Source organism: Haliotis rufescens, unplaced genomic scaffold (genome assembly GCF_023055435.1).
Source record: "Haliotis rufescens isolate VD_foot unplaced genomic scaffold, xgHalRufe1.0.p SCAF_8, whole genome shotgun sequence".
Taxonomy (NCBI): domain Eukaryota; kingdom Metazoa; phylum Mollusca; class Gastropoda; order Lepetellida; family Haliotidae; genus Haliotis; species Haliotis rufescens.
This window is the reverse complement of record NW_025964372.1, coordinates 42,035,353-42,061,796: the sequence shown is the minus strand read 5'-3', so window position 1 is coordinate 42,061,796 and position 26,444 is coordinate 42,035,353. Positions and strand designations below refer to the sequence as shown.

The 26,444-nt window shown below is 40.0% G+C and overlaps 1 protein-coding gene across 2 annotated transcripts in view; it reads left to right on the top strand.

The window, feature by feature from the left end:
• LOC124114965 overlaps window positions 1–19,129 on the top strand; it is a 28,897-nt gene extending 9,768 nt beyond the window's left edge. For both annotated transcript variants that reach the window (XM_046475730.2, XM_046475729.2), the window contains exons 3-8: window positions 10,258–10,593; window positions 11,314–11,397; window positions 12,525–12,836; window positions 13,187–13,543; window positions 15,628–15,756; window positions 16,737–19,129. In XM_046475730.2, the coding sequence (XP_046331686.2) occupies window positions 10,258–10,593; window positions 11,314–11,397; window positions 12,525–12,836; window positions 13,187–13,543; window positions 15,628–15,756; window positions 16,737–16,828 (1,310 nt within the window). In that variant the 3' untranslated portion in view covers window positions 16,829–19,129. The remainder of the gene's footprint in view (window positions 1–10,257; window positions 10,594–11,313; window positions 11,398–12,524; window positions 12,837–13,186; window positions 13,544–15,627; window positions 15,757–16,736) is intronic.
• The last annotated feature ends 7,315 nt before the right edge of the window (window positions 19,130–26,444 follow it).

Genomic DNA, 26,444 nt, shown 5'->3' with positions numbered 1-26,444 from the left:
GGCTCTGTAGATTGTGTGGTTCAATATACCGTAGAGTTCAGTAAACTGTGGTTCAGTCGATTTTGATTTAGTAGACTGTGGTTCTGTAGAGTGTATGGTTCAGTAGACTGTAATTTAGCAACTAGGTTCAGTAGATTGTTGTTCTGTAGGTTGCGATTCGGTAGATTGTGGTTCAGTAGACTTGATTAATTAGGCTGTGTCTCTTTAGATTGTGTGGTTTAGTAGACTGTGATTTAGTAGACTGTGCCTCTTTAGATTGTGTGTTTTAGTAGACTGTGATTTAGTAGACTTTGTCTCTTTAGATTGTATGGTTTAGTAGACTGTGATGTAGTAGACTGTGTCTCTTTTGATTGTGTGGTTTAGTAGACTGTGTCTCTTTATATTGTGTAGTTAAGTAGACTGTGATGTAGTAGACTGTGTCTCTTTAGATTATGTGGTGTAGTAGACTGTGATGTAGTAGACTGTGTCTCTTTGGATTGCGTGGTGCAGTAGACTGTGTCTCTTTGGATTGCGTGGTGCAGTAGACTGTGACTCTTTAGATTGTGTGGTTTAGTAGACTGTGATGTAGTAGACTCTTTAGATTGTGTAGTTTAGTAGACTGTGATGTAGTAGACTGTCTCTTTAGATTATGTGGTTTCGTAGACTGTGATGTAGTAGACTGTGTCTCTTTAGATTGTGTAGTTTAGTAGACTGTGATGTAGTAGACTGTGTCTCTTTAGATTATGTGGTTTAGTAGACTGTGATGTAGTAGACTGTGTCTCTTTAGATTGTGTAGTTTAGTAGACTGTGATGTCGTAGACTGTGTCTCTTTAGATTGTGTAGTTTAGTAAACTGTGATGTCGTAGACTGTCTCTTTAAATCGTGTGGTTTGGTAGACTGTGATGTCGTAGACTGTGTCTCTTTGTATTGCGTGGTGCAGTAGACTGTGTCTCTTTAGATTGCGTGGTGCAGTAGACTATGTCTCTTTAGATTGTGTGTTTTAGTAGACTGTGATGTAGTAGACTGTGTCCCTTAAGATTGTGTGGTTAAGTAGACTGTGATGTCGTAGACTGTGTCTCTTTAGATCGTGTGGTTTAGTAGACAGCGACGGACTAGACTGTATATTTTTAGATTGTGTGGTTTCGTAGACTGTGGTGTAGTAGACTGTGTCTCTTTAGATTGTGTGGTTTAGTAGACTATGATGTAGTAGACTGTGTCTCTTTAGATCGTGTGGTTTAGTAGACTGTGTCTCTTTATATTGTGTGGTATAGTAGACTGTGATGTAGTAGAGAGTGGTTCCGTAGATTGTGGTTCTGTAGATTGTGTGGTTCATAAAACTGTGTATCAGTAGATTGTAATTCAGTGGACTGTGGTTCTGTAGATAGTGGCTATGTATATTGTTTGGTTTAGTAGCATGTGGCTCCGTAGATTGTGGGGTTCAGTAGACTGTGCCTCCGTAGATTGTGGTTCTACAATGTATATGTGGTTCATTAGACTGTGTATCAGTAGATTGTGATTCAGTAGTGATTGTGATTCAATAGTGATTCAGTATACTTCATTTCAGTAGACTGTGTGTTTCTGTAGCTTGTGTTTCAGTAGATTGTAGGGCTCGGTGGAATGTGGTTCAGTAGACTGTGTGTTTCTGTAGCTTGTGTCTAGTAGATTGTAGGGCTCGGTGGAATGTGGTTCAGTCGACTGTGTGTTTCTGTAGCTTGTGTTTCAGTAGATTGTAGGGCTCGGTGGAATGTGGTTCAGTCGACTGTGTGTTTTAGTAGTGTTTCGATTAATTGGGGTTGTTCGGGAGAGACTGTACATGCATTGTTCGGTGGATTGTGAAGTTCAGTAGACTGTGTCAGTCGTTAACAATCTTGAAATGATAGCAGTTTTGATTTGATATGATTCATATTCCATTAACCCTGCCTTGCTGTGACACCACACCCACACATATAGGGTAAATGGAAAAACACATCGTTCTTCCGCATGTCGATCACTCACAGGAAATGGATAATCCTTGCTAATCACAGAGGAGTATTCATTCTATCATTAATATTCCAATCCCGTTCTCTCTTCCCTGGGGAGTATTCAGTAAAGAAATGACCGACCGGTATTACAAGTGCACAGTCGTAAAGGTTTGCCTTTCCATGAATGTGTCTTCATACACGCATGAATGGGCGGATTTACGCGTATTAAGTCGGGAAGGATGACAAGCAAGGCTATGCACACAGCAAGGTCAACTTGTACAAATACACTCCTGCACCCATATCTCCATTAAAGCATGCCAAACATATAACGACGTACATAGGACGTGGTTTGCAGGGGATAAGTTGAGTTGACTATTCTAAATGTAAGCGTATCACAACTTATGGAAAACCTATTCAGTTGGTGATATTTTTGCATGATTTTTAATATGTTATGTTCTTTATACTGTGGGGAGGTGGCCTTGTGGTTATAATCCCGTCATGGGGTCAATGAGTGAAGCTCATTTCTGGTGATGTTGCTGAAATATTGCTAAAAGTGGCTCACTCTTTAAAATGCTACATGACAACCCGTTCTGATAAATTCCCTTTGTAAAGCCTTTGTTTGGTTAATATTGCCATAGTTGCCAACGACTGTGAATGAATGAATGAATGAATGAATGAATGAATGAATGAATGAATAGTCTTTATTTCCTCCAATTATTTCGAAGAGTGCCTTAAATTTATGATCTGGGTAACACAACATATTTACAGGAGCATTATGCAGAGAAATTGAAAGTTTCACAATACTGCATATATACATGACATGATCCTGGATGTGATATGTTACTGCCTGTAGATTGTATTGGTCGCAGGTTCCAAGGGCTTATTTCTCTTGATACAGATGATATGTATTCAGCCCAGCTATCAAGGCTCATATCCTCTACAAAATATTAAATCATTTTGTAATGTCACGGGGGCACGGGTGGCCCAGTCGTCTAAGGCGCCGCGATTCGCTGTGCAGAGTTGCGTCCCTTGGGCACGCCAGAAACCTATGATTGTGGGTTTCGAATCCCGGTGGACCCGTGCCACCCGAAGCTGTACAACATAGCAGTTGGTGTTTTGTTATGTGTCGCACTCGTCATCACACAGCACAAACAGTCCAGATGGTATTGGTAGTGTTCCTAGCTTCAAAAGTACATACACAGTTCTAGTTGGCATATTGTTATAGATGCACACATGATGTCTACGTGGCACAAGTTTACTGTGAATGTTATTAAATCAGTTTCACGTGTGTGCCAATCAGCAGTTTCATGTACAGTTATATTGGTCTGTACGGTTTTGTTCCGCACATCCTTGAATGGGGACTGGTTAGTTTTCATAAAGTGATCTACTGTGTTTCAAAGTTCATACTCCTTTGCTACACTGAGTAGATCATGTTTTGCAGACCTATTTTTGTGACTACGTGTTATATATTGAGCACCCTTAAGACAGAGCAGTTTTTTTAAGGCATGTCGGTGGTTGCTACTACACAAGCTCCCAAGGAAGATCAGCTTCATTCTTTTAATCACAGCTTTAACAGTCCACAATCCCAGGGTCTGAATAATTGAAACGGTCTGAGAAACAAGTAATTTATAAGAAACTTTTTAATGTTTCCAATCAAAGTTTACTATCGATAGCACGTTTTTAGCACGTCCTAGCACGGCTTTCACACAGCCTTGTGTGATTTAAAAAAGTTTTATTGTGCGTTTAGAAATACAGCCATAAAGTACTCCAATGACAGAATGCAAATGTCGTCCATATTTTTATGATGCAACAGAAACATTTACCTTCCTGTATGTAAACACTATGTAATTGTTGCTGATTTCCTTCTTGATAAAGGGGGGACGGGTGACCCAGTCGTCTAAGATTCCCGCAATTCATTGTGCAGAGTTGTGTCCCTTGGACACACCAAGGAACTTACGATTGTGGGTTCGAATCCCGGTTCGCCCTGATGATGTTTCTAGGTTTGTCAGCACCATACCCGTGCTCGTGGGTTTCATCGAAGTGGTAAACGTCTGAGACCTGCATCAGTTCCGGCTTTCCTCACACATAAAGCTCGAACGCTGTGATGATAAATTGAAATACTGTTCAAGGCAGCGTTAAACCCATCTCACACACTCATTCCTTGATAGACCCGTAAACATACGAGAATAGGTCTATAGCAACACATACTTGGCGAAAGAGGCGACTACGCGTGTCGTAAAAGACGACTAACTGATCGGGTGGATAGGCTTGCTGTATACCAGTCACGAAACAGAATTTGTCACGAGGAAGTACATACATAGACCGATATGAACTCGGACTAACAGTGTGATATTGATGCTCTCTACAAGGAAGAGTGTACATTCCCTGAAATCCACAGGAGGTCATGTGATATCTAGGCTATAAACATTATCCGTTTACAGATTTGCAGGTGTTATTGAGTACTAGTAGTTGTGGCTCGGGATTTTCGTTTGCAACCAAGGACGTTATAATGTTTATCGATATTGTAAAGTACAAAAGTTACTGGTACAAACGTGGCGCTCTCTCCCTGCATGAACGTCTTGCACCTGGAATATAAAGGCTATACATACTTTGTTCGCTGTTAACCAACACGCTCACAATTAAGGGCAGTAAATATACAAATCGCTTGATGGAATTAGCAAAGAGGGTCATAGGAGCAGTCATCCCACTCCACCATCAGTGAGGATGCCACAGTGAGTGTGTGAATAGTGTGTAACGCCGCAGTCAGCAATATTCCAGCTACATCCTGGCGCCTAGACTAACATCTAGTCTCTGAAATGAACATATCGTACATAAAAAAACAGTTGTTCAGTTATCTTAATAAAAATATAATAAAAAGGAGCCCATTGACTCTCTTCATTGATACTGCAGTGATCTAGACTTGCCAAACATTATAGACTTGCATGAGCTGTATTTGATATATATTTGTATCAGGGTCTGTAAGACAGACTACCTGGCGCCAAGCACCACTGTGTCACCATGACAGGCTGACCACCCGATGAGGGTCGGCCCACGCCTTCCATGTGCATAGTTTACTGTGGGTCATTTCTACCTCAATAATCCTCACATATGGGATGGGATATATATTAATTAACTCTTCTACCAAACGCCAGTTTCTTCGCGGATTATTTCCATTTATGAGGATTATTTTGGCAGGTATAGTTGTGACGATAGCCTGTCTCACAGAACCTGAACCATACTATTTCCAGTAAATCTGGGTTTCCCCTGGTCAAATCTAGTTCTGAAACTCCCCTCTCACTGGGCTCCTCTTGAATTGAAATGGACAAACATCGAAACACCGAAATGTATGTATGTATGTATGTGTGTGTGTGTGTGTGTGTGTGTGTGTGTGTGTGTGTGTGTGTGTGTGTGTGTGTGTGTGTGTGTGTGTGTGTGTGAGTGTGTGTGTGTGTGAGTGAGTGAGTGAGTGAGTGAGTGAGCGAGTATTCCAGCAATATCACGGCGGGGGACACCAGAAATGGACTGTATGTATGTATGTATGTGTGTGTGTGTGTGTGTGTGTGTGTGTGTGTGTGTGTGTGTGTGTGTGTGTGTGTGTGTGTGTGTGTGTGTGTGTGTGTGTGTGTGTGTGTGAGTGAGTGAGTGAGTGAGTGAGTGAGAGTGAGTGAGTGAGTGAGTGAGTGGGTGAGTGAGTGAGTGAGTATTCCAGCAATATCACGGCGGGGGACACCAGAAATGTATGTATGTATGTATGTATGTATGTATGTATGTATGTATGTATGAGAGAGAGAGTGTATCTTTTATCTTTTTTAATCTTACAATTGTTGTGTTGTTTATGTTGGTGTTTCTGCACAGCAAAAATCATGACTTTTTACTGAGTCGACTCGTCCATAACAACCTCTGCAATATGAGGTGACACGCCAGGAACATTCGTCCTGCATGACTGTGGAATATATGAAATCTAAATTTATATCCAGCCTATCCAGCTACAGCCAGCTCTACTTCAAATCAGCAACGATTTCATAGACTATGTTAGTTTACAGGAGCATAATCTATTCATCGAAACATTCTGTTTTCTTACATCGTATAGACTGAGTTTCAGTTTGCCTGCACAGTGAAACTGTGTATTTTTAAAAAGTAAACGATGTTAAGTTTACTCAAAACTATATCCTGTGCCACTTTGTTAGTGCATGCAGTTCCAAAACTAAACAGAATGACAGATCAAACTTTCAACAAGATGTATTTGATGTACAGGAAAAACTATCACCACTAATGACTGATATCAAATATATGTTAACGAAATGACTGGAAAAGTCTTATTATTTATATAATCAATGCCGTAGAGACTTGGCAAGTCTACTCTGTAACATTTTTGAGAATTGATAGGGTGAGTGAGTGAGTTTGGTTTAACGCCGCTTTTAACATTATTCCAGTTATATCACGGCGTGTCAGCTTAATGTGGGTGGAAAGGCTGAAGTGATGCAGGTCTCAGACGTTTACCACTTCGGTGAAACCCACGAGCACGGGTATGGTGCTGACAAACCTAGAAACATAATAGGGGCGAACCGGGATTCGAACCCACAATCATAGGTTTCTGGCGTGCCCAAGGGACGCAACTCTGCACAGCGAATCGCGGCGCCTTAGACGGCTGGGCCACCCGTGCCCCCTGAGAATTGATAGGCATCATAGATATCTTTTGTAAAGATAATAAACATGAGAGATATTTAAAAAAAGCCATACGGTTTTCTGATGTGCGTCATAAGATTACACACATTTTACCCATGTGGGGATTCTAACCCGGGTCTTCGGCGTGACGAGCGAACGCGTTAACCACTAGGCTACCTCACCGCCCCTCAAAGTACGTGATCCCGACTACATGTCGGGCGATTCATTTTGTGGAAAACGGTGGCTGACTGGGTTAGGTTGCTTACCTTGTGAGCTGGTGATTAGGTGTTGGCGAGAGTGTGGGTTCGATACCCTAGAATCTATACAAGAAAGTGTTATCCCAAATATAACATTCGTTCCATTAGGCTGCAGTTTTAAATAAACTGTTTCCTCGTCTCGGTATGTTTCCTCTCCCCAAGTTGTCTCTCATACAGACCCTGAAACAAATATATCCAATACAGCCCATGCAAGTCTTTAATGTTTGGCAAGTCTAGATTTTTGCAGTATGAAGAAAGTCTCCGGGCTCCTTTATATAATATTTTATAACTATAATGTAACAACTGTTTACTGGAAAATATTTACATTTCAGAGACTAGATGTTAGTCAACTGCCACAGTAGTCTGTCACACAGACCCTGGTCTGAGCTTTGCCTGCAATGCAGGGGAGTGGTGTGGGTAAAAGCTGATAGCCTTGCTCCAAGGTTGTACAGTAAACTACGGTTATAACGAACACGCTGATAACGAACTGACGGATATAACGAACTTACTTTTTAGTCCCGACTATTTGCTGTGGTTATGCTGTATATATGCTTATAACGAACTACGGTTATAACGAACTAAAAATAGGAGTCCCTTTCAGTTCGTTATAACCGTACTTTACTGTATATCAAAAGATACGTCCATGGATGTGTAGTAACTTTATCCTGACAATAGGCTAGTCTAGATAAGCGGACAGTACGCCAGTCTTATATAGGGATAACTTGTTCTTATTACTCATATAAACTATAAAATATTATTTAAACTAATAATTATTGCCTTAGAGATTTATGCAAGTATAAGATTGACATCCACGTTCCAATCCAAACTCCATTCCAAAATCCATTCCATACTTTCAAGCCCAAACTCCATTGCTCATTGCACAAGCCTTCTCAGCTTAAATTATTATGATATATTAGGCCCCGTGTCTAAAACATATGGTAAAGGAAAAACAAGTATCAACAGAAGTTGTCCCAGAATGCAACACGCCCGTAACGTTGCACAATGACGCTGCTGTACTTTCCCACATCCATCACTGTCGCAATCCATCAGCGAGACTCGAGGTTACAAGGCTAAATAACGGCCTCAACTCCTCGCACTGTATCATGATTTAGGCAGCGTTGAGAGTTTTTCATGTCCCATATTATTTATCTGTGGTTTCCAGACTCGATAAGGAAGAAACACCCTGACATTCATTGGAACCAGCTGCCGGTGTGTTTATATGTTGTGAAGGCTTATCGTCTTTCTTCAAATCCCGGGCGAATGGTAAACGAATAAAATATGACCAGTGTCAAGGCTATTCAGATCATATTTCCTGGATTTATTTGAAAATTAAAGGTGTACGTGTCAGTATTTCAATGGTGCCTGAGTGAATTTGGTTTAAGGCTGCGTTGTAAATAATCGAGTCTGGACCAGCCAACCCAGTGATTGACATCATGAGCATCGATCTAGGCAATTGGGTGATGACATGCATCAACCAAGTCAGCGAGCTTGACCGCCCGATCCCGTTAGTCGCCCCTTACTCCAAACATTGTGGGTATGGATGTTGGCATGGATGTGCGCGTGGATGTGGGTGTGGGTGTGGATGTGGATGTGGATGTGGGTGTGGATGTGGGTATGGATGTTGGCATGGATGTGCGCGTGGATGTGGATGTGGGTGTGGGTGTGGATGTGGGTGTGGGTGTGGGTATGGATGTGGGTATGGATGTGGGTATGGATGTTGGCATGGATGTGCGCGTGGATGTGGATGTGGGTGTGGGTGTGGATGTGGGTGTGGATGTGGGTATGGATGTGGATGTGGGTGTGGGTGTGGATGTGGATGTGGGTGTGGGTATGGATGTGGATGTGGGCGTGGATGTGGGTGTGGGTGTGGATGTGGATGTGGATGTGGATGTGGATCAGGGTGTGGGTATGGATGTGGATGTGGGCGTGGATGTGGATGTGGATGTGGATGTGGATGTGGGCGTGGATGTGGGTGTGGGTGTGGATGTGGATGTGGGCGTGGATGTGGATGTGGGCGTGGATGTGGGTGTGGGTGTGGGCGTGGATGTGGATGTGGGCGTGGATGTGGATGTGGGCGTGGATGTGGGTGTGGGTGTGGATGTGGATGTGGATGTGGGTGTGGGTGTGGGTGTGGGTGTGGGTGTGGATGTGGATGTGGGTATAGATGTGGGTGTGGGTGTGGATGTGGATGTGGGTGTGGGTGTGGGTGTGGATGTGGATGTGGATGTGGGTATAGATGTGGGTGTGGGTGTTGATGTGGTTGTGGGTTTGGGTGTGGGTGTGGATGTGGATGTGGATGTGGGCGTGGATGTGGGTGTGGATGTGGGTGTGGATGTGGATGTGGGAGTGGGTGTGGATGTGGATGTGGATGTGGATGTGAATGTTGGTGTTGGTGTTGATGTGGTTGTGGGTTTGGGTGTGGGTGTGGGTGTGGATGTGGATGTGGATGTGGGTGTGGGTGTGGGTGTTGGTGTTGATGTAGGTGTGGGTGTGGGTGTGGGTGTGGGTGTTGGTGTTGGTGTTGGTGTTGGTATGGTTGTGGATGTGGGTCTACTGATGCACAATGGTTCGCACATGTTGATAGTTAATGTAACTTTCCCATGCAAACCAGAAACTACACGTGTGAAGCTCATGTCATGTGTCTCCTGTCGTGATAGAACTTGAACATTACCAGAAGCTGCCGCGTAAGACCATACTCACCCATTCTAAATATCTTGCTCCAGCACGCTATTCAAAACATTTGTACCATAAAATGTGCTTCACGTGCAAAACCCATACGATACTTCCTGCTTGGGGGATAAGACGTAACTGGTCTGAGAAAATAAGTCCAGAAATAGCAAAACGTTTTCAAAAGACTAAGGAAGTTAGCCTGACCCAGAGCTAATCAGCAATCCTTTCAAGTATATATGCCCCGTACATGAGGTGCGTAAGGAATTTTACATCTTGTTAAAACACGCGTTGATGTAATCAGCCCATCCTGATACAGGTAAGGGCGGGGTACATCTTTAGGTTAAAATGAATATAAGTCTTTATTCATAAATGCATGGGAGGACATAGATCGATATACAAGATATGCACTGTAATTTGTCAATAATAAGTATAATAAGTAAGACAAGCGGTGGGGTAACCTTGCGGTTAACGCGGAAGGCCCGGGTACAATGAGCCCACTTATAGTGTCCCCTCACTCCCTCCCTCCCTCCATCCATCCCACATTCCCTCCCTCCCTCACTCCCTCCCTCCCTCCCTCCCTTCCTGGTTCCCTCACGCACGCACGCACGCACGCACGCACGCACGCACGCACGCACGCACGCATTCACTCACTCACTCACTCACTCACTCACAATTCTGACAATCAATTATAACATTGCCTGGTAAATTCTTCGTCCTACTTGCAGATCACCTCTACGACATCTGTTCCCACGGTAGCGATTTCAACAACGTCGACTACGGCGTGATACGCAGCCATGTAACGTACCCGTCGACGTACGCTGCACAACCTAGAATTTGCACTCTCACACTGCCCCCTAAACCTCAACGTCGGCTGGTTGTCACAGTCGATGCCGGTGACGTGGACGACGGTGGCAGCTTGTCAATACGCACATATGCTGAGGGAAATGCTGTAGATGTTGCAGCTGGGATGGGGACGAATTTTGAAGCTCAGGGCAAGGAGAAGATGAAGCTGAGGTTTAGAGCCTCCACAGGTGGCGCGGGATTCCTTGTCAGATTTGAATGTAAGACCTACATTATAATGTACTGTCTAGAGATCATGTGTTTTTACTTAAACACGGGAAAACGTTCAAAGAATCAAGGGCTCACAGGTGGCCCAGTCGCCTCTGCTGAGTTGCGTCCCTTAGGCGTGTCAGGAACCTAAGGTCGTGGATTCAATTCCGGTTCGCCATGATTATATTTCTAGGTTTGTCAGCACCATCCCCGTGATCGCGGGTTTTGCAAAGTGATAAACGTGTAAGACCAGGGCCCACTTGTACAAAGCGTTCTTAGCGCTAAGATCATCGTAACTCCCATACTTTAACATAGGCTTCAATAATTGTAGTGCTAAGATCGCTTTGTGCAAGTGGGCCCTGCTCCCTTATGAAGCTGGCAGACTGTGATGCAACAGAATACTGTGTACGTCTTGGGATCAATTGTGTTGCATATTACATTATGCATATGGGCAGCTGCAGCTATTCTAACATCAGTTGTATTTTATTGGTATTATATTGTTGTTATATTGTTCTTTTAATTGTTTTTATTTGTTTTCAATTGTTATTATATTGTTATTTTATTGTTTTATTTTTTTAATTGTTATTATATTGTTATTATATTATTCTATTTCTTTTGGTGTTATTACATTGATTAATATATATTAATATTATATTTTTATCATATTAATGACATATTGTCATTGTATTGTTATTATATTATTATATAATATCACTTCATGTTACTTGCAGATAAGCTGGAGGAAACTGCACCCGAACAAAGAAACAACCGACGTGAAAGACCCGTTCCCATATTTCCAGAAACTCTTTTCAAAGGTAGGATGGTTAAACATTTGAGGAATGCTTAACAGATTGTGCATGTGTTCAAGAATCACTCAATTAATGATCATGTCATGAGTTTCATAACGTTTGAGTGTGAGACAGGATGTCAGAAATACTGCACGATTCAGATACACATCACACACATCAATATGTTTGCTCTCCCATATTGTGTGTATCTTTTTTTTGATGTTGGTTGTTTTAAGCCACACTCAGTCATATTCCAGCGATATGACGGCGATCTGTAAATAATCGAGTCTGGACCAGACAATCCAGTGATTAAAATCACGAGCATCGCTCCACGCTATTGGGATAGATGACATGCATCAACCAAGTCAGCGAGCCTGACCACCCGATCCCGTTGGTCGCCTCTTACGACATAGTCGCCTTTTACAGCAAGCATTGGTTACTGAAGACCTATTCTACCCCGGATGTTCACGGGTCACATTGATGTTTGAACATTGGTTGCTCTGTCTGTGTCTATAATAGAGCTCAAGATAAGCTGCGTATCTGCGTAAAATACGCATCAGAAATGCAGAAATACGCAGTAAAATAAAATCCAAGCGTATCAAATACGCAACGAACATCACAGACAAGCTACAAAAATAAAACTTGTGCGTATCATCAAAATATTGTGAAGTAACCCTGCGTATTCGATTAGCAAATCAGCAACTTATTTTGAAATTATAAACGGGCATTCCGTCAACCTTGCCAAACTCCACGATGACAGTTTCATCACGATCATTTGCCATCACACTTTCTTGTGGAAGTGTCGTGGTATTTTTGAGCCCCATAAAGCTCACGAACCCACACGACACTAGTTTGCAGGGACTAGATGAATAGTGTTTTTAAATATTTAACTTAAATACCCACATGTGTAAAAGCTAGTGGGTAACAGAAATTTGAATACCCAGATAGAATTACTGATACCCAATGATTTTAAAATGTATGGGTAAAATACCCACAACACCAAAAGCTTATCTGGAGCTCTGCAGTCTATTAATGACATATATAATGTGACTGTGAAATCATGCAGGTGGGAGATTATATTGTAGTTAATTTCCGTGGAGGAAGTTTCAACAGATTCGTTAAGGTATAATTATCTTGCTTGTTTGATATTCCAGTTTATGGGTCGGTCGAGGAATGCATTACACCCAAGCGCGAACAGATGAACTTAACGTGTCCTCCCGGTCACGTGATCTATAAACCGGAAATCAAGGTTGGAGTGAGCACTGATGGAAGATGTTCGTACCGTCGTGGAGACTGCCTCGGCATGACTCACACATTCCTCACACAGAAGTATGTGTGTTATTGGAAAAACTCCTGCGAGTTTGCATGGAAGACAGGAGTTCCTATCACAATGTCGCGGGCCATCAGGTGTCTGTCTGTCCCGCCCAAATACGTCTCCTTCTCAGGGTACAGCTGCATTGAAGAAGGTCGGTACATATTCGGTGGAGTGAAAAACACAAAATAAAGAGTGAGTGAGTGAGTATGGTTTTACGCCGCTTTTAGCAATATTCCAGCAATATCACGGCCGGGGACACCAGAAATGGGCTTCACACATTGTACCCATGTCGGGAATCGAACCCTGGTCTTCGGCGTGACGAGCGAACGCTTTAACCACTGGGCTACCCGACCGCCCCAGTGAGGGAGCGAGTGAGTGAGTGAGTGAGTGAGCGAGTGAGCGAGCGCCAGGCAGGGTACAACAAGTACCATCTTTTAACGTATTTTGGTTTGACGGGTCAGGAACAAGGTTAAGATTTTGATTATCATCCTTATTTTCCAGATAAAGTGGTCGAGCTGTGTGACAGAGATAGTTTAGTGGTCAACAAAACCCAGGGGGTGGTCAAGAGTCATAGCAACTACCCCTGGCATTACAAGGTGGCAAAAACATCATGCCGGAAGATGATCCGTGTCCCGAGAGATGGCAAACTGCGCCTTCGCACCCAAGATATCGACCTTGACCCCGATACGAAGGGAGATAACGTTAAGATATACCATATAAAAGGCCGCAGGACCCTGAGGAAAAAGTTAAGGGGGAGTAATACGTTGGATGAAACATTTTCTGGCGGGTGTGTGGAAATAGTGTTTCGTGCATCACCACAGTCAAAATCTGGAAGAGGATTTGTTTTGCAGTTTGAGAGTAAGTTTGAGAGTACGGGCACGGAGTTAGACGGAACGGTTAGTCAACGACTACGTCGACACAGGCAATGACATTAAAAGCCAATAAATCCCGGTAATATTTCAATGGCGTGAACAGAACGACTTTTAATTAGTGATCTAATACTTTTGTCGCTTTCCCCCAAACGAAATGTATGGATGTTGACAGTGTTCGAAATACCTGCCTGCCCGACCGTCCGAGACGGGTTGATTTCAACTCGGGCTGCCAGATTTTCAAATCCCCCTGCCCGACGGTCGGGTTATATTTCATATGTGACAATATTCTAAATATTTCCCGATGATAATCATTAATTGACATGTAAAGATGAATGATAAAATGTAACCAAAAAGAAACCCCGTTAGCTTATCCTGAGAAACATATGATTATGGTGGGCAAGCAGGTTTTGGTCAGGGCTGGCAAGTATTTCAGCTAGCCAGTCCTGTGGTCTGGCTGAAATTTTTGGGAGTTTCATACCCTGATGTTGATGAGGTTAGTTGTACGCAATGTTTAGGAATATTTGGCCGTTCCAAGTCGAGGGACACCACACATTGGGAAAAATCTGGAAATTCGAACCCGGGTTTTCGACACAACAAACTAACGCTTTTCCTACTATCCCACACGTAGATAATGAAAATAGGTCAGCTTACTAGTTCTAGATGAATTGAAGGTTAGTTGATGATCTTGAGGTTAAAACCTTTGTTATTTGATATGAGCTATTCAAACAAAAAGGAAAAGTCTGCACCACCACGCCAAATCCACACGTTGTTATAGAGGTATACTGGGATATCACTCACCGTCGTAACAATATTGCATTAAAGGATAATAAATAGTATTTAATTTTAAATAATATATTTTCAACATAATTATAAAACGTTAATATATACGAAAAATATATATTAGATTATGCATGGACGAAAATGTGCGCATTTACGTCTTTATAGTAAGTGAGTGGCTGAATTGGGTTTTACGCCACTTTTAGCAATATTCGAGCTATATCACGGTGGGGGGACACCTCAAATCCTCACGTGCAGCGACTTTTCATTGATGACATCACATAGCGCTATGACGTTACACAGCATGATCACAATACATTTACGCCATTGTTTAAAGAAAGTCGCGGCGATATTCTCATTCACTTTTGCCGTAAACAACACGCGTCCTGGGGTAAATTGGGACAATACTCACATTTTTCTATGGTAAAGTACTTCACATTTTCCTGTGGTTTAGTACTTCACATTTCCCTGTAGTATAGAACTTCACAATTTCCTATGGTTTAGTACTTCCCATTTCCTATGGTTTAGTACTTCACATTTTCGTATGGTTTAGTACGTCACATTTTCCTATGGTATACTACTTCAGATTTTCCTGTGGTATAGTACTTCACATTTTCCTATGGTATAGTACTTCACATTTTCCTATGGTATAGTACTTCACATTTTCCTATGGTTTAGTTCTTCACATTTTCCTATGGCATAGTACTTCACATTTTCCTATGGTTTAGTACTTCACATTTTCCTGTGGTTTAGTTCTTCCCATTTTCCTATGGTATAGTACTTCCCATTTTCCTATGGTATTGTACTTCACATTTTCCTATGGTATACTACTTCACATTTTCCTGTGGTATAGTACTTCACATTTTCCTATGGTATAATACTTCACATTTTCCTATGGTATAGTACTTCACATTTTCCTATTGTTTAATGCTTCACATTTTCCTATGGTATATTACTTCACATTTTCCTGTGGTATAGTACTTCACATTTTCCTGTGGTATAGTACTTCACATTTTCCTATGGTTTAGTACTTCACAATTTTCTATGGTTTAGTACTTAACAATTTCCTATGGTTTAGTACTTCACATTTCCCTATGGTATAGTACGCCGAAATATTTAACGACTTCAGTTATTTTCTCGGCTTCATAAAGGAGATAGACTGACTTAACCGTCGTTAACAAACTCCCGATACAGTTCGAGAACTTTACCAGCAGGCCTCCTAAAGGAAAAGTTCTATAGAACAGCATATTGTTCCCAAATACAACCTGCCAATACGACGTTGGTATATTTTAGCGGATGTTCAAACTGTAGCTGAGGATAATTATGAAGACTGCGCCAAGGTGACAAAGTCTCACAGGTCTGCGGGCAAGAAAGGGAAACAGAAAAAGCGTGGTCGCAAGCAGAGGAGAAGGGGGAGAAGGGGTAAGTTCCTCTGTTAAATGTAAAACGTCAATGCCAAAGAATAACCAGTCTCGGTCATGTGCTTATACAGATTCCACTCGGCCTAAAACGAATAATGGCGGTGAAAATTATATGAATGGATCACTGAAAATCAGTGATGACACCAAGTGTTCGCGAAATTGCTAAGCATGTCCTTCTCTTTCAGCACCCGCCAAACGCACTATTTGCTTGAACAAGGGTTTGCTTGTTGCCGGAAATTACCACGTTCCACTTTGAAGGAATACACCATCTTAGTCTGCAGGCACAGGCTGTTATAGCAGTTGAACTCGGAATGTCATATATACAGTGAAATCGGAATGTCATATATACTGTGAAATGGGAATGTTATATATACTGTGAAATGGGAATGTCATACATACTGTGAAATGGGAATGTTACATATACTGTGAAATGGGAATGTCATACATACAGTGAAATGGGAATGGCATATATACAGTAAAATGGGAATGTCATATATACACTAAAATGGGAATGTCATATATACAGTAAAATGGGAATGTCATATATACACTAAAATGGGAATGTCATATATACAGTAAAATGGGAATGTCATATATACACTAAAATGGGAATGTCATACATACAGTAAAATGGGAATGTCATATATACACTAAAATGAGAATGTCATATATACACTAAAATGGGAATGTCATACATACAGTAAAATGGGAATGTCATATATACACTAAAATGAGAATGTCATATATACACTAAAATGGGAATGTCATACATACAGTAAAATGGGAATGTCATATATACACTAAAATGAGAATGTCATATATACAGTGAAACCCTGTTAGTCCACAACCTGTTACTCGAGATGATACAGTCGTTATTTTTCAGAAAAGGGTCAACTCGTGTACCAGACATGAATGAGCGGCTAGATGCGTCAGTAGGACACATGTATACATGTATATAAATTTTTAATTTTTAATTTTCAGGCCACAAGAAGAGACGCAATGGAAAGAGACGCGGAAAAACTCTTAAAAAGAAGCGAAATGCTCGAAAGGGGAGGAAAAGGATGAGGATGTAATATGTACAACACTCTGACGAAAATCCTTTCTTTCACTCCAATACGATACGTTAATGTGTAAAGACCTGAGGGCACCTTTATACCCCGTCGTGTCCAGTGAACTTTGCTAACGTTGACCGCCCTAACTAGATGAAGAACGCATGGGTTCTATATCAATATTCTATATGACAAGTATGGATTGTTTTGGGACCTGACAAGCCATCTTTCGGGTGGGTGTGTGCCCAACGCGATAGAGAGTGTAGATAAAACCCGTTCTGTTTAACAGATGGTACCTAGAACATGAATTATGTATATCTCTTTCGAGATGTTACGTATGTCGCTGCGACATGTTTTTATCAGCAAATTATTATTATTTTCTTATTGCATTGTTATTTGTTGCATTCATCAACATTTTACAGAAAACCAAATTACAATGACCTCCGCATGGTATGAAACAACATCGACTTCTCTTCATACTGGACTTGAGCGGACACGTTTATATGGACTCTTAACAGAATATCGTCACGATATGGCTGAAATATTGCCGATGTGACGTTAAATATTAACTCACTCACTCACTTAACAGAATAGAGCATGACATGACGACCTGCACTTTGAAAAGGAGTCTGTCTTACAGACCCCGATACAAATATATATCAAATACAGCCCATGCAAGTCTATAATGTTTGGCAAGTCTAGATCACTGCAGTATAAGGAAAATGAAGAGAGTCACTGGGCTCCTTTTTATTATATTTTTATTAAGATAACTGAACAACTGTTTTTTTATGTACGATATGTTCATTTCAGAGACTAGATGTAAGTCTATTTGAAAAGGAATCTGTGATCATGTAGTATTGTTGTACTTTATTCTGGAGAGTACAGAAGTGTGGCATAGTTTTGTGAAACTTAATTTTTTAATCACATTTTTAAAAAGTTTAATAATAATTTGGATATTTGTTTCTACTTGGATAACCAAGTAGGACATTTCTCTTTGTTATTTAATTTATTTTTTAAATTTTTATCGTATAGCAATTCTTTTAGTAAATTCCAGAAAAAGCTTACCTTGCTGCATTCCCAATAAATATGAGTGATTGTTTCTGTATCTTTGGCGAAGAAATTACAGCTACTGATCCAACATATCTTATTTTTGACAGGATATTATATTTGGTAAGATAGAATAGATAGTGTAGAATACTGTTTTGGAACCATTGCAAACTCTTCTGCACATCTAAGGGGGAATTACATTGTAGTGTGGTCAATCGTTAATAGAAAGTTTGTTTTTGATACATGTACCAAACCTTTTTACAAATGTGTCAAATGAAAGTAGTTTCGACTTATCATCGATTATGGCATCTATCCAACAGATACCATGCTGACACTATTCTTTATGGATAAAAGCGACAAAACCCTTTCCATATTCAAAAGAAACCTCTGAAAAATTATTTAGAAATTTAGAATTTCCGATAGAACAGTTAAAACCATCTATGTATGGAGGGACCAAAATTAAGAAAATATATAAGAGAGTTCTATATGCTATGTCAATCCAGAAAGAAATAAGACTTCAACAGTAAAGCCTTCATGACCTGGGATTTTTTCATTCCTTAAACATTTTAAAGCAGCCAGTACTTCCTCATACTTTTATTCGTCTTCCAGAGCTGGTGAAGTTATCTAAAATTTGCTTAATTTAGGGAGATCATAGTCTTTAAGCAAGCCTTCGAATTCGGGGTTAATATCTCTTACCTCTTCGTCTATATTTTGCAGTGAAAACAAACTCTTAACTTCTGCTTCTTCTTGAAATTTGTGTTGTTTTTCGATCGCCATCCCGTTACCGCTTTCTAATATTCCCAATGATATGTGAATGAAGTTTCGTGATTCTAGACCAAGAACATATTTTGTTGGGTTTTCTCCCTTTTCAGTCCTTATTGCTTTAGCTCTTATCATGAGGCTATGTGTTTTTATTTTGTTGATTTCTCAAGTGTTTCCTTTAATACTTCGAGCTTTTGCATTCGTTACATTTTGGTTTTGTTGCAAGATTCGTCCAGTCTTCGTGTTATTTCATCCATATTTCTGGTTTTCTTTCTGTTTTATTCGTTTCTCGTTTTTTGTGGGACGAGTATTTTATGGTTTCTCCTCTAACCATAAAATATAAAGTTTAAAAAAACAGCTGATCGTCAATACTTTATCCATTCGTGTTGTATTTTCGTACTGAGTAGCAGTTTCAGACCTTTTTACCATGTTGACATAGTATCTTACAAAAGAAAATTGTTGATTACGTTTCTGTTTAGCAAATATTTATTTTGTTAATAAAACAGAAAAATCGAATGTGTTGCTTCATACATGAGCATCAGTAGGTACTGTTGTAACTGACATTGGCGTTCCCAAGCGACCCTTCAACAGCTACCTACGTATTGCCGTTTGGTGTCGCTACGATGCAACTCGCATGGCCGTGAGAGGTTCTCAAGTAGAGAACCTAACAAAGACGTTCATGTACTTCAACACACCCATACAAGAATTAACGCAACGTAAGTATTGATAAGCCGATATCTGCTGTAATAGGCAGACACGATCAAAACCTTTCTTCTCTGGTAGGTCTTTACAAACTACGTACCTGAAATTCAGTAACTTTTTGTTTGTTTGTTTGTTTGTTGTTTAACGCCGCACTCAGCAATATTCCAGCTATATGACGGCGGTCTGTGAAATAATCGAGTCTGGACCAGACAATCCAGTGATTGACATCATGAGCATCGAACCACGCAATTGGGATACGATGACATGCATCAACCAAGTCAGCGAGCCTGACCACCCGATCCCGTTAGTCGCCTTTTACGACAAGCAAAGTCGCCTTTTACAGTAACTAGATTAGGACCTTGGTATTCGAACAAATATATCGCATGGCATTTCGTCGTTTTATACCTGTCTTGAAAACGTTGTGTGGAAATGGAAATTAATATGCGTTTGCGTTCTTGTAAATTGATCATGAACTGACATGTGCATTCGAATTTGAATGATTCCATAAAAAATACTTGTTTATCATCAGCTCTGGCTCAAGCGTTTATGAATATCATCAACTCGAATTAGCTATGTAGTACCAGGTTGGTCAGTTTCAGATGGTATCAAACTATTTTAAAACCAAAACGACATAATGAAGTAACGTGGTTCCTGGTCTGACCTCCAGGGAAATATATGATACAAGTATTATTCATTTTTATATTCCAATTATATAACACTTAATTTACGTTTTTCCTCATTTGGAAGTGACGTTGTATGATACAATGCAGGCTATGTGTGTCGACATGTACATGGTAGATGTAGATCCCGATGTTTGGAAATAAGGGAGGCATGGGGGCTTGGAGTCGGGCGATGGGGTGGGAGGAGGAGGGGGAGGGGGTGGGGGTTGGTATGCACATTTCACCGAGATCAAGAAGTGCAATCAACACGTGAAAGGTAAGTTGTACATGTAATCACAACATGTCCTACTGTGTTTAATGATATACATAAATGTGGCAAATAAAGATAATTTACATAAGGCTCTCCTACTGGACTAATCTACAGCCAACCGGAGACCTAACCGCAGCTCCAACATGTGCAGTGATTGATATCAAGGACGTAGCTTCCCGGTGCACATGTCAGGGGATTATAACACAAGAACACATTATTCTTTTTCTCCATATCCGATGTCTGTGTCAGATCAACATTAATCGTCTACTAACCCGTCTTACAAAACACGTTTTTTCACCTAGGAGTGTAGGAGTGTCACCCTGACATCGATAAGAGGGACGATAGTTTCTTGCGTATTCACTGTTCGTGTTAATCGTCCATTTAAAAAAACAACTAAGGAACAGGTGTTTGGTGAAACTTGAAACTTGAAACCCACCGTTCAGGGATGTAAACACATGAATATTACGAAGCATGTAATAAACCGCATGTACAGGGATGTATACACATGAATATTATGAAGCATGTAATAAACCGCATGTACAGGAATGTATACACATGAATATTACGAAGCATGTAATATACCGTATGTATAGGGATGTATACACATGAATATTATGAAGCATGTAATAAACCGCATGTACAGGGATGTATACACATGACTATTACGAAGCATGTAATAAACCGCATGTACATGGATGTATACACATGAATATTACGAAGCATGTAATAAACCGCATGTATGGGGATGAATACACATGAATATTACGAAGCATGTAATATACCGTATGTATAGGGATGTATACACATGAATATTATGAAGCATGTAATAAACCGCATGTACAGGGATGTATACACATGAATATTACGAAGCATTTAATAAACCGTATGTATAGGGATGTATACACATGAATATTACGAAGCATGTAATATACCGTATGTATAGGGATGTATACACATGAATATTACGAAGCATGTAATAAACCGCATGTACAGGGATGTATACACATGAATATTCCGAAGCATTTAATAAACCGCATGTACAGGGATGTATACACATGAATATTATGAAGCATGTAATATACCGCATGTATAGGGATGTATACACATGAATATTATGAAGCATGTAATAAACCGCATGTACAGGAATGTATACACATGAATATTACGAAGCATGTAATATACCGTATGTATAGGGATGTATACACATGAATATTATGAAGCATGTAATAAACCGCATGTACAGGGATGTATACACATGACTATTACGAAGCATGTAATAAACCGTATGTACAGGGATGTATACACATGAATATTACGAAGCATGTAATAAACCGCATGTATGGGGATGTATACACATGAATATTACGAAGCATGTAATATACCGTATGTATAGGGATGTATACACATGAATATTACGAAGCATGTAATATACCGCATGTATAGGGATGTAAACACATGAATAGTATGAAGCATGTAATAAACCGCATGTACAGGGATGTATACACATGAATATTACGAAGCATGTAATTCTTGTTGTATTTTCGTACTGAGTAGCAGTTTCAGACCTTTTTACCATGTTGACATAGTATCTTACAAAAGAAAATTGTTGATTACGTTTCTGTTTAGCAAATATTTATTTTGTTAATAAAACAGAAAAATCGAATGTGTTGCTTCATACATGAGCATCAGTAGGTACTGTTGTAACTGACATTGGCGTTCCCAAGCGACCCTTCAACAGCTACCTACGTATTGCCGTTTGGTGTCGCTACGATGCAACTCGCATGGCCGTGAGAGGTTCTCAAGTAGAGAACCTAACAAAGACGTTCATGTACTTCAACACACCCATACAAGAATTAACGCAACGTAAGTATTGATAAGCCGATATCTGCTGTAATAGGCAGACACGATCAAAACCTTTCTTCTCTGGTAGGTCTTTACAAACTACGTACCTGAAATTCAGTAACTTTTTGTTTGTTTGTTTGTTTGTTGTTTAACGCCGCACTCAGCAATATTCCAGCTATATGACGGCGGTCTGTGAAATAATCGAGTCTGGACCAGACAATCCAGTGATTGACATCATGAGCATCGAACCACGCAATTGGGATACGATGACATGCATCAACCAAGTCAGCGAGCCTGACCACCCGATCCCGTTAGTCGCCTTTTACGACAAGCAAAGTCGCCTTTTACAGTAACTAGATTAGGACCTTGGTATTCGAACAAATATATCGCATGGCATTTCGTCGTTTTATACCTGTCTTGAAAACGTTGTGTGGAAATGGAAATTAATATGCGTTTGCGTTCTTGTAAATTGATCATGAACTGACATGTGCATTCGAATTTGAATGATTCCATAAAAAATACTTGTTTATCATCAGCTCTGGCTCAAGCGTTTATGAATATCATCAACTCGAATTAGCTATGTAGTACCAGGTTGGTCAGTTTCAGATGGTATCAAACTATTTTAAAACCAAAACGACATAATGAAGTAACGTGGTTCCTGGTCTGACCTCCAGGGAAATATATGATACAAGTATTATTCATTTTTATATTCCAATTATATAACACTTCATTTACGTTTTTCCTCATTTGGAAGTGACGTTGTATGATACAATGCAGGCTATGTGTGTCGACATGTACATGGTAGATGTAGATCCCGATGTTTGGAAATAAGGGAGGCATGGGGGCTTGGAGTCGGGCGATGGGGTGGGAGGAGGAGGGGGAGGGGGTGGGGGTTGGTATGCACATTTCACCGAGATCAAGAAGTGCAATCAACACGTGAAAGGTAAGTTGTACATGTAATCACAACATGTCCTACTGTGTTTAATGATATACATAAATGTGGCAAATAAAGATAATTTACATAAGGCTCTCCTACTGGACTAATCTACAGCCAACCGGAGACCTAACCGCAGCTCCAACATGTGCAGTGATTGATATCAAGGACGTAGCTTCCCGGTGCACATGTCAGGGGATTATAACACAAGAACACATTATTCTTTTTCTCCATATCCGATGTCTGTGTCAGATCAACATTAATCGTCTACTAACCCGTCTTACAAAACACGTTTTTTCACCTAGGAGTGTAGGAGTGTCACCCTGACATCGATAAGAGGGACGATAGTTTCTTGCGTATTCACTGTTCGTGTTAATCGTCCATTTAAAAAAACAACTAAGGAACAGGTGTTTGGTGAAACTTGAAACTTGAAACCCACCGTTCAGGGATGTAAACACATGAATATTACGAAGCATGTAATAAACCGCATGTACAGGGATGTATACACATGAATATTATGAAGCATGTAATAAACCGCATGTACAGGAATGTATACACATGAATATTACGAAGCATGTAATATACCGAATGTATAGGGATGTATACACATGAATATTATGAAGCATGTAATAAACCGCATGTACAGGGATGTATACACATGACTATTACGAAGCATGTAATAAACCGCATGTACATGGATGTATACACATGAATATTACGAAGCATGTAATAAACCGCATGTATGGGGATGAATACACATGAATATTACGAAGCATGTAATATACCGTATGTATAGGGATGTATACACATGAATATTATGAAGCATGTAATAAACCGCATGTACAGGGATGTATACACATGAATATTACGAAGCATTTAATAAACCGTATGTATAGGGATGTATACACATGAATATTACGAAGCATGTAATATACCGTATGTATAGGGATGTATACACATGAATATTACGAAGCATGTAATAAACCGCATGTACAGGGATGTATACACATGAATATTCCGAAGCATTTAATAAACCGCATGTACAGGGATGTATACACATGAATATTATGAAGCATGTAATATACCGCATGTATAGGGATGTATACACATGAATATTATGAAGCATGTAATAAACCGCATGTACAGGAATGTATACACATGAATATTACGAAGCATGTAATATACCGTATGTATAGGGATGTATACACATGAATATTATGAAGCATGTAATAAACCGCATGTACAGGGATGTATACACATGACTATTACGAAGCATGTAATAAACCGTATGTACAGGGATGTATACACATGAATATTACGAAGCATGTAATAAACCGCATGTATGGGGATGTATACACATGAATATTACGAAGCATGTAATATACCGTATGTATAGGGATGTATACACATGAATATTACGAAGCATGTAATATACCGCATGTATAGGGATGTAAACACATGAATATTATGAAGCATGTAATAAACCGCATGTACAGGGATGTATACACATGAATATTACGAAGCATGTAATAAACCGCACGTACAGGGATGTATACACATGAATATTACGAAGCATGTAATAAACCGCATGTACAGGGATGTATACACATGACTATTACGAAGCATGTAATAAACCGCATGTACAGGGATGTATACACATGAATATTACGAAGCATGTAATAAACCGCATGTACAGGGATGTATACACATGAATGTTACGAAGCATGTAATAAACCGCATGTATAGGGATGTATACACATGAATATTACGAAGCATGTAATAAACCGCATGTACAGGGATGTATACACATGAATATTACGAAGCATGTAATAAACCGCATGTACAGGGATGTATACACATGAATATTCCAAAGCATGTAATAAAGCGCATGTACAGGGAGTATACTTATGAATATTACGTAGCATGTAATAATCAGCATGTACAGGGATGTATACACATGAATATTACGAAGCATGTAATAAACGCATGTACAGGAATGTATAAACATGACTATTACGAAGCATGTAATAAACGCATGTACAGGGATGTATACACATGAATATTATGAAGCATGTAATAAACCGCATGTATGGGGATGTATACACATGAATATTACGAAACATGTATTAAACCGCATGTACATGGATGTATACACATGACTATTACGAAACATGTATTAATCCGTTGTGTTTGAAAAGCCGTATATGAAATGGTTGAAGGGACATTGTCGCATTGTCGCTCTTACAAAACAAGCAAACAGTGTCAAAATTAACCAATTTCCCTTCTAGGATTCCATAGATTGTGGCAGAATTCCAGAGGTCATAAAAAAGGAAATTATGCAATTTCTGGTAGTTTACGTAAATACTTTTGGGGTATGTATTAAACTCTAAATACTATTGTCACGGTGCAGCTATTGTCACGGTGCAGCTATTAAAGGCAGAGATTCTCACACTAAAACTTAAAAGGCATGAAAGACGGTGAAAACGTCTGGCATATTTGATAACTACACACAGTATCATTAGGCACGTCGAACGTATCTCTATTATTGTCACTAAGACGAGTATGTAGTATAACGCGTTGACCCACTGATCATGTTCTAAAGTACAAAATTTACAAGTTTGGATATACAGTAAACTACGGTTATAACGAACACGCTTATAACGAACTTACGGATATAACGAACTTACTTTTTGGTCCCGACTCGTTGCTGTAGTTATGCTGTATATATGCTTATAACGAACTACGGTTATAACGAACTAAAATTAGTAGTCCCTTTGAGTTCGTTATAACCGTACTTTACTGTACTATGAATGCAATGCCTAGAGAGCTACGACATGCTGTATGTCTGACATATTCTGATTAAAAGTAATATCACCAGTCAATTATATCACGGCGTGTCAAGTTAATGAAAGCCTGAAGTGCAGGTGTTAGACGTTATCACCTTTGTGAAACCAACGAGCACATGTTTTGTGCTGTCAAACCTAGAAACATAATCAGGGCGAACTGGGAATCGAACTCGGATTAAGAAGAGAACTTAAAGAGGAAGTATGTTCAAGGGAACTGTAATTATGTTCCGGTATTTTCAGAAATCCGGATAAGTCAGAGTCCGGGTTTGATACGCAGGCAGGCAAACAAAGAGGGTCTTAGAATCGAACTTGGTTGGACTTCAAGTTAGCTCAAAGGCTAGTTCTTCTGCATTAACGGAGAGATTTTTGTTAGCATCGTCGTCAAATCGTTACCTCTTCACGCTGAACTCTTGTTTGACTCACCACAAGAGTACAATGTGTGACGCCAATATTTGGAGTCCCCGGCTGTGATATTGCTGGAATATATCTGAAAGCGGCGTAAAACTATACTCAATCACAAAATAACTCACGTAATGATGTAAGAATGATGTTATTCCATACTGTTTCGGAAATCGGA